At 41.2% G+C, this 12,756-nt stretch overlaps 2 protein-coding genes across 2 annotated transcripts; both read right to left on the bottom strand.

Annotated features, from left to right (window-relative positions):
• Positions 1-3,894: 3,894 nt before the first annotated feature.
• LOC140579210 (olfactory receptor 8I2-like) lies at positions 3,895-4,830 on the bottom strand. The gene has a single exon (XM_072701612.1). The coding sequence runs from the start codon at positions 4,828-4,830 to the stop codon at positions 3,895-3,897; it is 936 nt and encodes a 311-aa protein (XP_072557713.1).
• A 5,396-nt stretch (positions 4,831-10,226) lies between these two features.
• Positions 10,227-11,150, bottom strand: LOC111841446 (olfactory receptor 4S1-like). Its single transcript, XM_023807171.2, has one exon. The coding sequence runs from the start codon at positions 11,145-11,147 to the stop codon at positions 10,227-10,229; it is 921 nt and encodes a 306-aa protein (XP_023662939.2). The 5' UTR covers positions 11,148-11,150.
• Between the last annotated feature and the right edge of the window lie 1,606 nt (positions 11,151-12,756).

The raw sequence follows: 12,756 nt of genomic DNA, 5'->3' as shown, positions 1-12,756 counted from the left end.
TGTGGACGTCCTCTGCAAAGAAAAACAATTCTTTTCATTGAGTGAATTTTTAAACTTGTAATATGGTCAACATTTTGCATGGAGTTAAATTTCAGCAAATGTTTTTGTTGGGTCAATTACTTCCACAACATCAAGTCAGTGGTATTGCACGAAAAGCTGTGCATTATATTTTTTTCAAAAGCACGGCTGTGAAGGCAAAGAAGATTTTCTGGACACAGAGGCACTGCTCTGTCTCTCACTGATCATTCTGAAATGCTTTCATTTATATTTCTCACATTCATTCTGTTAGATCCTCAATCCGGCCCAACTAAGTGAGGTCACGGCGCCCCCTACAGCTTGAGCCGTAAAAAGACCAAAAGATCAATTCAGTAATGTCCGGCTGGACCATAAAATCCTAAAAGGGATTCAGTGGAAATACATATTTTCATGATATTACTTTATACCTCTGTGTTGAGAAAATGTGTATTTATCTGCAGGAATAGTTAAACTTTTTTTCCCTAATATAATTACGTTTTTTTTTTTTTTATCGTTGTCTGTTGAAAAGCTGTTTCTTTTTTAAATGGATATGAACTGATTTCTTTTCATTAAAATAGTAAAAATCATTTTATTTCTTTTTAAAAGTATACAAACTTACATGCAGAGTGTGTCCAAGCTGAACGTCTCTTTATGAGAGGAGTATGTATTCAGATTTTAATACCAATTAATATCACATCGTAAATGAAAACTTCTTGAATATAAACATGAAGCATTTGTTTAGCTGATCTCTGTCTTTGCTCAGATTTAATCATCTTTCCTACCCCAGTGTCTTTCTGAAGCGATTTCAGTTACTTGCCTTTTCTCAGTGGTACAACCAGCAAACCCAGAAGTGCAGATTCTTTATACTATACTAATGGCTGCTTCTATAAAATATAAAAAGCCAAATGATGTATGCTGGTCACTTACTGTTATTTACAGCTATATGCTAACATAATATCAATGGCGTGTTTTAAAGTGGCACCAAATATTATTAAATTAAAATAAATATTCTACTAATACATCAAAATCAGCCCTCATAGGCATGTTTACCGATATAATGATTTGGGCTTAAATCTAAATAATAATGCCTGTGAATTGAATAAATAAACACCAGTAGATAAATAAATAAACAATAGCTATTATTATTAGTATCTGGTACCTGTGACTGCCCATCCCTGATCTGTCTCACATTATCTGTTCATAGACTGTTATCTTTCCTCTTATAGGATGCAGAAAGAGAACCGGGAATTGTGGGAATTATGCAATTACCCTAATGGTGATGAAGAGGGAGGGGCCCTGCACTAAGGTAGGACAATAATGGCTTCCCAACAATTAGAGCTTTTCATTCTAAAACAGCAGGACAGTCTGAGATTTCATTGCCACCGTCATTCTCCAAAAACCCCATTAAGGAACACAGCAGATCTAGTGACTATTTCATAGAGGCCTTCAAACCACCCAAAGAGAAGCTGTTAGGCAGGGAGCTCTCAAAAGGTGCCAAAGGTGTGAAGCTGACAGAAAGATCCCATCTGGGACATGAAGAGGAATGAAGCCTTCAGCACACTGTCAAAAGGGGCAGCTGGCCTGTGACCTTCTGCTCATCGGTACAGATTAGGTCTTTGTGTTGGTATCAGTTGGGGTTGCGCTTGTTTGTAAACCACAGACACTCCAGGCCTCGTGTTCACAATCAAGACTCAGTATTATATTTATTATATTGTGGGTTAATCATGCATTTAACTCTAAAGTTGAATTTAACTGTATTTCATACAAATGTTGTGAATTTCTAAAAAATCCTATTGATAGTCTAGGAAAATTTGATATTTAGTTACAACTGCTCAGTTAATAGGAGATCTCTGGTGTGAATATAACAACAGGTGGCATGACACAGACCCCTGACATAATCATAAATCTGTGCCACAAAGTCTATGTCAACATTAAAGAAAGTGCTGATAGACATTTTTAAGGCTTTCAGTCAGAATTATAAATAGCCCGGCACTCCTGACTATCTGTGGGAAACATCCCTGTCTGTATGTCTCTATCCTTAAATGCAAGACTGCACACTGGTTACTACCAGTCCACTCTTCCGCCACACTTTCAGGTTCTCCAGGTTTGGGTCCAGAGTATTACAAATCAGATATGGACAGTGGGTCATTATAGACCACGACTGGCAGTGTTGCACATTCTCCTGCAAGTGCTACACTATGTGATAACCCTGTTAAAGTCTCACTACATCTACTTTGAGGCAGCTCTCAGTCAGTGTATCTTACTTATGGATGTAAATGTGATTGGATGTGACTTTATCAGGCATAAAGCAATGAATTCCACCAGAGCTGGACCATTTCCTGGACCCGTTATTCCTGTTCAAAACACCTGCCAAACCCAAATAGACACTGAGCCTGGGAACTGCATGTTAAGCACAGCCCCCATTGACTACAGATAGTACTGATCCATTTGACCACAAACATTGTGGGAACAAAACAGTACACCTCTCTGGCCCCCAGAACTCAGCCATGAGCCACTGTCTGACAGTGCACAAAAAGTAGAAACTCTTACAGGCCCTTACAGAACAGGAACAAATGAACTAACCATTCATTAGACATATAGAAGATCTACGGGCCTTTCTGAAACCATCATAAATGATCAAACCATTAGATACAAAATGATGTAATTTTCTAGGTGCCGGCCATGTGTGCCTGACCTTGTCATGTATCTTCTTTAATTAAGCACCAATAACAATGAGATTCTCTTGACACCCATGGCCTACAAACCCTATGGGCGATGGGAGAGGTTCAAGTTCATAAACATGTTAATCAGACCATTAGCCATTAGCTGTTAGGTCATTAGTCCGTCATATTACCTTCCTCCCCTGGAAACCAATTTAAAACCATTTGCCCAGGAGACCTAAAGGACAAGACACACAAATGAAGTCTTCTGTGGGTCTGGCCGGGAGGATGGAGTGAGCTAACCTTGGTGGACCTCAGGGAGACCCTGTAATGTAATGGCCTCCTTCTGACATGACTGTGGCTTTCAGCTTCACTGAATGACCCTGAAGAGAAGCTACTGGGGCATCTAAATCTAAAGGCCTAATCACAGGTGTGTGCAACAGGCCATCAGAGTCAGGGGAGGAGTTTAGTCATGTGATGCAGCCCATGTCCTTCACAAGTGAGGCAGAGATACTACCCTTGAAACACGGATGGAAGAATAACGGGCACAATATCTCTCAAATGAAAAGACAGCCAACAGACACCTGAGAGTGTTTCAGATAACTGTCTACCCCAGACTGCTGGCCTTCATTCAGAACCACTTCAAATAGCATGGTGAGGAAAACTATATTAGGTTAACACAGCCAGGTACAGAGTTATACAGAGGGAATCTGTGTGCACACGCGCTGAAGGATGTGTAGATGAAACATGTTTTCATTGGGCGAGACTGGATAACAGGTAATGAAGAAGCATTTTCAGTTCAGTAATAATGAGATGGAAAACAAGCTTTAGACCAGATGGAGTTAAGTAGAAGGTAACCAGGGAAAAATCTGCCTCTCCAAAGTGGAAGGCTTTCATTGATTTAATTATATTGATCAATAACATCAATTTAGAACTACGAGAACAGAATCCTCACATAACTATTAATGTGATCAGATTGAGCTCCTAATTATTATTTTTTTTGAACAACAATGCTCTCAGTTTGAGAACCAGGACTAAGCACAGGAAGTCCTAAGAGCCTGCAAATGATCCTGATGTAGTAGCTGCAATTTCATCAGTCAGTAAATGAAGAGAGAATGAAAGTAGACCTTCACAGGAAGTACACATGAGGTCAGAAAGGCTGAGAAAAGTGAATGGCTTTAAAAAATCTGATACCAGCTCGAAGGCGTCTTGTGAACAATTAAAACTTTACAGTGTTACTTCTCACATACCTCAAGACCTCATTCCGGACCTTACTCAATTTTAGGCCATAAATCAAGGGATTGAGAAGAGGAGGTACTATGAGAAACTCTAATGCGAGGAAGTGGCGTAAGCCCTGTGAAATATCTCTGGATCCATATCGACTGTACATCACATCGAACAGCAAGGCCACTGTCACGTTACTTAACGACAGTAAATGTGGAGTACATGTCTGCATAATTTTTTTTCGATTCTCTGAGGATTTCAAACTGATTTTGATCAGTTTTACATAGGAAAACATAATTAAAAGTGAATTTCCCGCATATGTGAGTATTACAATATAGGAAAGAACATTATACAGTGTAGTTGGGAAACAAGACATTTTAACAATAGCCCAGCTCTCGCAGTAAAGTTTCTCAATGTGTGACCCGCAGAGAGTTAGTCCAGAGCTCACAAAAACCAAAACAGACATGCAAATAATGGGGGCTATCCATGAGAACACAATGAACTTCAAAACCTTCCCCCCCGTCATGACTGTGTGATACTCCAACGGCCTGCATATGGCCACAGACCTGTCATAAGACATCACTGATAATGTGGAAAAGTCACACAGGACAGCAGAGTAAATCACAAACACTTGAATGAAGCATCCTGACCGTGAGATTTCTTGGACGCCGGAGAGCAGATCATACAGGAATTTGGGGTAGAACCCCGACGTCCCATACAGTCCGTTGAGACAGAGGTTACAGAGAAACACGTACATGGGCTCGTGGAGCGGCTTCCTCAGGGCGACTGTGACAATTATTATCAGGTTTACAGCGATGATGACTAGGTAGTAAAGAAACGTTATGCAGAAGAAAACGTATCTGCTCTCCCTGCTGGCGTTGATCCCAGACAGAGTAAACACTGTAGAGTTGGGCATGTTGTCCAATGCCATTGTGGACGTCGTCTGCAAAGAAAAACAATTCTTTTCATTGAGTGAATTTTTAAACTTGTAGAGTTGTGCATGACCTCCAGTGCCAATTATGTGTCTGCAATAGGAAAAAGACACAGGTGTGGTTTAGTTAATGCAGGGTTTATTTCACAGTTTTACATTTGATGTGTCTTGCTTTCTCCAAATGAAAATGTCCACATGCATTTAATCCAACCTATTGCTCCATGCCAATTGGCATGAACTGTCCGGTACAAACTGGAAGGTGACAAACACCTCCCTTTCATGCAGTGCCAGAAATATCACTGCAAATTCTATTTAAACACAGAAACATGTATATGCAATTTTCCAAATGTGTTATGTGCCAAATTACACACAAAGATCAGAAAAATTGTTAATTTAGCTCTAAACCTTTTGAAAGTTTTTTTTGGTTTCACCTTTCTCGTAAATGTTTTTTAAAGGTCCAACATCAAGATCCTACCATAGATTTACAGCCACCCCTACAAATTATATCAAATTCACGTGAGTTTTTCTCTCCCTTTACTGCTCTGTTTGTATATTTAAAAACTTTTTTTTTATTATTATATTAAATTAGATTCATTCATTCATAAATCCCAGGCTTCTGTTGCAGTACGAAACACTGGCATCATGAAGCGCTGTTGACCTTGAGGTGGTTAATCGCAGAGGACTGTCAGCAAAAGGCTGCAGTCTCTTATTCACAAGTGCCAGGATGTGCCTGTGGGGGAAAAAAGCAAACTGGAGGACAGGAAAACTGGTAATCCGAAGGAAACAGTGGGAATAAGATAACAGTGTGGTCCATTCTTTCCTTAATATAAGGGCAAGTAAAAAATAAATAAATAAATATAATAATAATTACCTGTCTGTCACTGCGTATCCCTGGTCTCTGTCACACATAGCTTTTTTTGTCTCTTTTATAGGAACAAAGGCGGTGCTGAACCTGGGGTTTATGGGAATTATCCAATTAGACTAATGAACACGATCCTGTGTGGGGTTACCATGGTATAGACATATTTACTTCTTTAGCAACATGCCTTTGCATTTTCTGGCTCCATTGCCAATTCATGATTCATATAGTTACATAATACTAGAGATTGAACAAGTAATTAATAGACACAATGTTACACATATATAAACACACACGTCCCAGGCTTAGGGCTTAAGGCTGATTCTTTCTTCTGCGTCGGATCCACGCCGTTGGTAGCCACATAGCCGCGTACCATAGCCTGATGCCTGTAGTTACATTTCAGGGCAGGTACGCATCAGGCTACGGTGTAGAGCATGTGACTACGTGGCTTCCGATGTGGAGATTCTATGCAGAGATATAATTCAGCTTTCAGGTCTATCCAATGCTGGGCTTCAGCCTTGATCGGGTGCCAGTCCATCAGTGAACACGCACATGCGCAGGCTCAAACCCCACAGGCGGTTTAGGCACCATCTAGCTTCACTGCATCTCTTTGCAGTGCAGGAGGTGTCAGGCTACAGTGCTGCCCCTCCAGTGTGCTGAAAATACACCTAATGCAGGTCCATACATTTCAATGAGATAAATTTAACCACAGTGGCCAGCAGGGGGCCTCCAACACAGCTGTTGCTTTATTCCCCCAAATAATGATGGTGATGAGTGTTTGACCAAATAAATTTTATTTTATGATAGTTAATTGTACTGACAAAATGCCAACCAGCTGTATATTGCACTGTCCTGACTGCGCCCAATGTCTTGTCTTATTTGCACTATGTGTACACTGAGCATCATCATTTCGTTTCTCGGTATACTGGTATATGTTAAGATAACAATAAAGTTCACTTTGACTTTGATGTTGACTTCAGTAGTCAGCTATTGGCCCCAGAGGGAAACCAAACTGCATAATTAACTGTTCTATATAACAGCCTTAAACACTGGTGTTCCACTTCATCAGGACTCACACCTGCAGGCCCTTTTGATTATCAGTCATAGCACATTCTATCTCCATATGTTGCTTCATACAACAAAATGTCACTGATTCTTACTCGTCTGGTAAACTTCATTTTTGGCGTGTCTTCCATACTGGTATTGAGTGACATGGCCTTCAGCTTAGGAACATGTTAAGGAAGTATTCATCAGTATTGACCCCTGTTCATCATTAAAAGTGCCAACAATGGGCGTGTGAGTATCAGAATTGGATCATGGAGCAATGCAAGAAGGTGACCTGTTCTGATGAGTCACGTTTTCTATTACACCAAGTGGATGGCTGTGTGCGTGTACAGCATTGACCAGGGGAAGAGATGGCACCAGGGTGCACTCTGGGAAGAAGTCAAGCCAGTAGAGGCAGTGTGATGCTCTAAGCAATGTTCTGTTGGGAAACCTTCGGTCCTGGTGTTCTTGTGGATGTTACTTTAGCAGGTACCACCTACCTAAACATTGTGGCAGGCTAACTCTGCACCTTCATAGTAACGGTGTTCCCCGATGGCAGTGGCCTCTTACATCTGGATAATGTGCCTTGCCACACTGCAAAAAATGTTCAGGAATGATTTGAGGAACATAAAGAGTTCAAGGTATTGACTTGACCTCCAAATTCCATAGATCTCAATCCAACTGAGTATCTTTGGGATGTACTGCTGAAACAAGTCTGATCCATGGAGGCACTACCTCGTAACTTATAGGACTTAAAGGATCTGCTTCTAATATCTTGGTGCCAGATACCACAGGACACCTTCAGAGGTCTTGTGGAATTCAGGCCTCAGTGGGTTGGTGCTCTTTAGTGGCACAAGGGGGACCAACACAATATTAGGCAGGTGGCTTTAATATTATGGCTGTTTGGCGTATGTATTACATCTCATTGTTGATTATAATCAGTTTTTATTTGCCCTTTTTCCAACCCCTTATTCTGAGCAGGCTCACAGGAGGCCTGGAGCCCATCCCAGGCTAGTTAGGGTGCATGACAGGGGTACACCCTGGATGGAATGCCAGTCCCGTCCTACAGCAGATAGCTACACAAAAGGGCAGTTCAGATTCACCAATTAGTACAGGCTAGACTTTAGCACTGAGTCATTTTAGTCATTAGTCATTCCTTATGAAATGTATTTAGTTTAGTTAGGTATATTTGACATTCTATTGTCTAGTGCAGGGGTCTCCAACTCCGGTCCTGGAGAGCTACCGTCCAGTAGGTTTTCTATCCTACCTGGCTTCTGATGAGCCACACCTGTTCTCAGGTAAATACCAGGAACAGCTGTGGCTCATCAGGAGCCAAGTAGGATAGAAAACCTACTGGATAGTAGCTCTCCCGGACCGGAGTTGAAGACCCCTGGTCTAGTGTATCAATTCTTCACAACATATGCAGAGGAAATAAACACAATATACATTTAAATATTATGTAATTTTTCGGTTTCAGCCTGATCAACAAGGCCTTGACTTCCACTCCATCTGCCACATCCTGACCTGTGAGAAAGTGGTCTAGCAGCTTCTCCTTGGGGTAACTGACGCTCTAAGCCACAGTCATGTCAGAAGGGAGGTCATTACATTACAGGGTCTCCCTGAGGTCCACCAAGGTTAGCTCACTCCATCCTCCTGGCCAGACCCACAGAGGACTTCATTTGTGTGTTGTGTCCTTTTGGTCTCCTGGGTAAATGGTTTTAAATTGGTTTCCTGGGGATGGAAGTAATATGATGGACTAATGACCTAATGGCTAATGGCTAATGGTCTGATAAACATGTTTATGAACTTGAAGCTCTCACATCACCCACAGGGTTTGTAGGCCATGGGTGTCAATAGAACTAAAGGTCTTTCTGAAACCATCATAAATTAACAAAACTTTAGACACAAAATGATGTAATTTTCTAGGTGCCGGCCATGTGTGCCTGACCTTGTCATATATCTTCTTTAATTAAGCACCAATAACAATGAGATTCTCTTGACACCCATGGCCTACAAACCTTATTGGTTAATCAGACCATTAGGTCATTAGTCCGTCATATTCCATTCCTCCCCTGGAAACCAATTGAAAACCATTTGCCCAGGAGACGAAAAGGACAAGACACACAAATGAAGTCCTCTGTGGGTCTGGCCGGGAGAATGGAGTGAGCTAACCTTGGTGGACCTCGGGGAGACCCTGTAATGTAATGACCTCCCTTATGACATGACTGTGGCTTTGAGCGTCACTGAATGACCCTGAGGAGAAGCTACTGGGACATCTTCTCACAGATCAGGACGTGGCAGATGGAGTGGAGGCGAAGGCCTCGATGATTTGGCTGAAATCACTACTGTATGAATTATTTACTTTTCTCGTTGTCTCATTTTCCCAGAGACTCTAAGTATAATCCAGAATTTACATCTACACGGTTCAAAAACTCCCCATAAGACCTGGTTGTAGGTTTGTTTGCTGTTAGAAACCGGCTTTGGTCGCCGTGTTGCCTCTCGGGTGACACCCTCCATGAAATTCTTCAGCAGAAAGCAGAACATTATGGAAATGGAAGGAAGGACCAGCAGCTCCATGCAATGGTACTAACTGAAATGCGAAGGGAATCAATAAAAGTAGAGAAACCACAATTTCTTTGCATGTGAGGGACCCAGCTGTGATGAGGCAGTGCAGATAAATCTGAAGGCCTAATCACAGGTGTGTGCAACAGGCCATCAGAGTCAGGTGAGGAGTTTAGTCATGTGATGCAGCCCGTCTCCTTCACAAGTGAGGCAGAGATACTGCCCTTGAAACACGGAAGGAAGAATAACGGGCACAATATCTCTCAAATGAAAAGACAGCTAACAGACACCTGAGAGTGTTTCAGATAACTGTCTACCCCAGACTGCTGGCCTTCATTCAGAACCACTGCAAATAGCACGGTGAGGAAAACTACATGTATATTAGGTTAACACAGCCAGGTACAGAGTTATACAGAGGGAATCTATGTGCACATGCACTGAAGGATGTGTAGATGAAACATGTTTTCATTGGGTGAGACTGGATAACAGGTAATGAAGAAGCATTTTCAGTTCAGTAATAATGAGATGGAAAACAAGCTTTAGACCAGATGGAGTTAAGTAGAAGGTAACCAGGGAAAAATCTGCCTCTCCAAAGTGGAAGGCTTTCATTGATTTAATTATATTGATCAATAACATCAATTTAGAACTAGGAGAACAGAATCCTCACTTAACTATTAATGTGATCAGATTGAGCTCCTAATTATTATTTTTTTTTAACAACAATGCTCTCAGTTTGAGAACCAGGACTTAACACAGGAAGTCCTAAGAGCCTGCAAATGATCCTGATGTAGTAGCTGCAATTTCATCAGTCAGTAAATGAATAGAGAATGAAAGTCGACCTTCACAGGAAGTACACATGAGGTCAGAAAGGCTGAGGAAAGTGAATGGCTTTAAAAAATCTGATACCAGCTCGAAGGCGTCTTGTGAACAATTAAAACTTTACAGTGTTACTTCTCACATACCTCAAGACCTCATTCTGGACCTTACTCAATTTTAGGCCATAAATCAAGGGATTGAGAAGAGGAGGTACTATGAGAAACTCTAACGCCAGGAAGTGGCGTAATGCCTGTGAAATATCTCTGGATCCATATCGACTGTACATCATATTGAACAGCAAGGCCACTGTCACGTTAATTAACGACAGTAAATGTGGAGTACATGTCTGCATAATTTTTTTTCGATTCTCTGATGATTTCAAGCTGGTTTTGACCAGTTTTACATAGGAAAACATAATTAAAAGTGAATTTCCCGCATATGTGAGTATTACAATATAGGAAAGAACATTATACAGTGTAGTTGGGAAACAAGACATTTTAACAATAGCCCAGCTCTCGCAGTAAAGTTTCTCAATGTGTGATCCGCAGAGAGTTAGTCCAGAGCTCACAAAAACCAAAACAGACATGCAAATAATGGGGGCTATCCATGACAACACAATAAACTTCAAAATCTTCCCCCCCGTCATGACTGCGTGATACTCCAACGGCCTGCATATGGCCACAGACCTGTCATAAGACATCACTGTTAACGTGGAAAAGTCACACAGGACACCAGAGTAAATCACAAAAATCTGAACGAAGCATCCTGGCCGTGAGATTTCTTGGACGTCAGAGAGCAGATCATACAGGAACTTGGGGTAGAACCCCGACGTCCCATACAGTCCGTTGACACAGAGGTTACAGAGAAACACGTACATGGGCTCGTGGAGCGGCTTCCTCAGGGCGACTGTGACAATTATTATCAGGTTTACAGCGATGATGACAAGGTAGTAAAGAAACGTTATGCAGAAGAAAACGTATCTGCTTTCCATGCTGGCGTTGATCCCAGACAGAGTAAACACTGTAGAGTTGGGCATGACCTCCAGTGCCAATTGTGTGTCTGCAATAGGAAAAAGACACAGGTGTGGTTTAGTTAATGCAGGGTTTTACATTTGATGTGTCTTGCTTTCAACAAATGAAAATGTCCACATGCATTTAATCCAAGCTGTTGCTCCATGCCAATTGGCATGAACTTTGTACAAACTGGAAGATGACAAATACCTTCCTTGCTTGCAGTGCCAGAAATATCACTGCACATTCTATTTAAACACAGAAACATCTATATGCAATTTTCCAAATGTGTTATATCCCAAAGTACACACAAAGATCAGAAAAATTGTTAATTTAGCTCTAAACCTTTTGAAAGTTTTTTTTGGTTTCACCTTTCTCGTAAAATTTTTTAAAGATCCAACATCAAAATCCCACCATAGATTTACAGCCACCCCTGCAAATTATATCAAATTCATGTGAGTTTTTCTCTCCCTTTACTGCTCTGTTTGTATATTTTAAAACTTTTTTTTATTATTATCTTAAATTAGATTCATTCATTCATAAATCCCAGGCTTCTGTTGCAGTACGAAACACTGGCATCATGAAGCGCTGTTGACCTGGAGGTAGTTAATCGCAGAGGACTGTCAGCAAAAGGCTGCAGTCTCTTATTCACAAGTGCCAGGATGTGTCTGTGGGGGAAAAAAGCAAACTGGAGGACAGGAAAACTGGTAATCCAAAGGAAACAGTGATAACAGTGTGGTCCATTGTTTCCTTAATATAAGGGCAAGTAAAAAATAAATAAATAAATATAATAATAATTACCTGGTGTCTGTCACTGCGTATCCCTGGTCTCTGTCACATGTAACTTTTTTGTCCCTTTTATAGGAACAAAGGCGGTGCTGAACCTGGGGTTTATGGGAATTATCCAATTAGACTAATGAACACGATCCTGCGTGGGGTTACCATGGTATAGACATATTTACTTCTTTAGCAACATATAGATAACAATAAAGTTCACTTTGACTTTGATGTTGACTTCAGTAGTCAGCTATTGGCCCTAGAGGGACATCAAACTGCAAAATTAACTGTTCTATATAACAGAGTTAAACACTGGTGTTCCACTTCGTCAGGACTCACACCTGCAGGCCATTTTGATTATCAGTCATAGCACATTCTAACTCCATATGTTGCCTCATACAAAAAAATGTCACTGATTCTTACTCGTCTGGTAAACTTCATTTTTGGCTTTGAAAGCGTGTCTTCCATACTGGTATTGAGTGACATGGCCTTCAGCTTAGCAATGTTCTGTTGGGAAACCTTGGGTCCTGGTGTTCTTGTGGATGTTACTTTGGCAGGTACCACCTACCTAAACATTGTGGCAGACTAACTCTGCACCTTCATGGTAACGGTGTTCCCCGATGGCAGTGGCCTCTTACATCTGGATAATGTGCCTTGCCACACTGCAAAAAATGTTCAGGAATGATTTGAGGAACAAAAAGAGTTCAAGGTGTTGACTTGACCTCCAAATTCCATAGATCTCAACCCAACTGAGTATCTTTGGGATGTACTGCAGAAACAAGTCTGATCCATGGAGGCACTACCTCGTAACTTATAGGACTTAAAGGATCTGCTTCTAATATCTTGGTGCCAGATACC

This window comes from Paramormyrops kingsleyae, chromosome 17 (genome assembly GCF_048594095.1).
Source record: "Paramormyrops kingsleyae isolate MSU_618 chromosome 17, PKINGS_0.4, whole genome shotgun sequence".
Lineage (NCBI taxonomy): Eukaryota > Metazoa > Chordata > Actinopteri > Osteoglossiformes > Mormyridae > Paramormyrops > Paramormyrops kingsleyae.
This window is presented reverse-complemented; position numbering and strand designations above follow the sequence as displayed.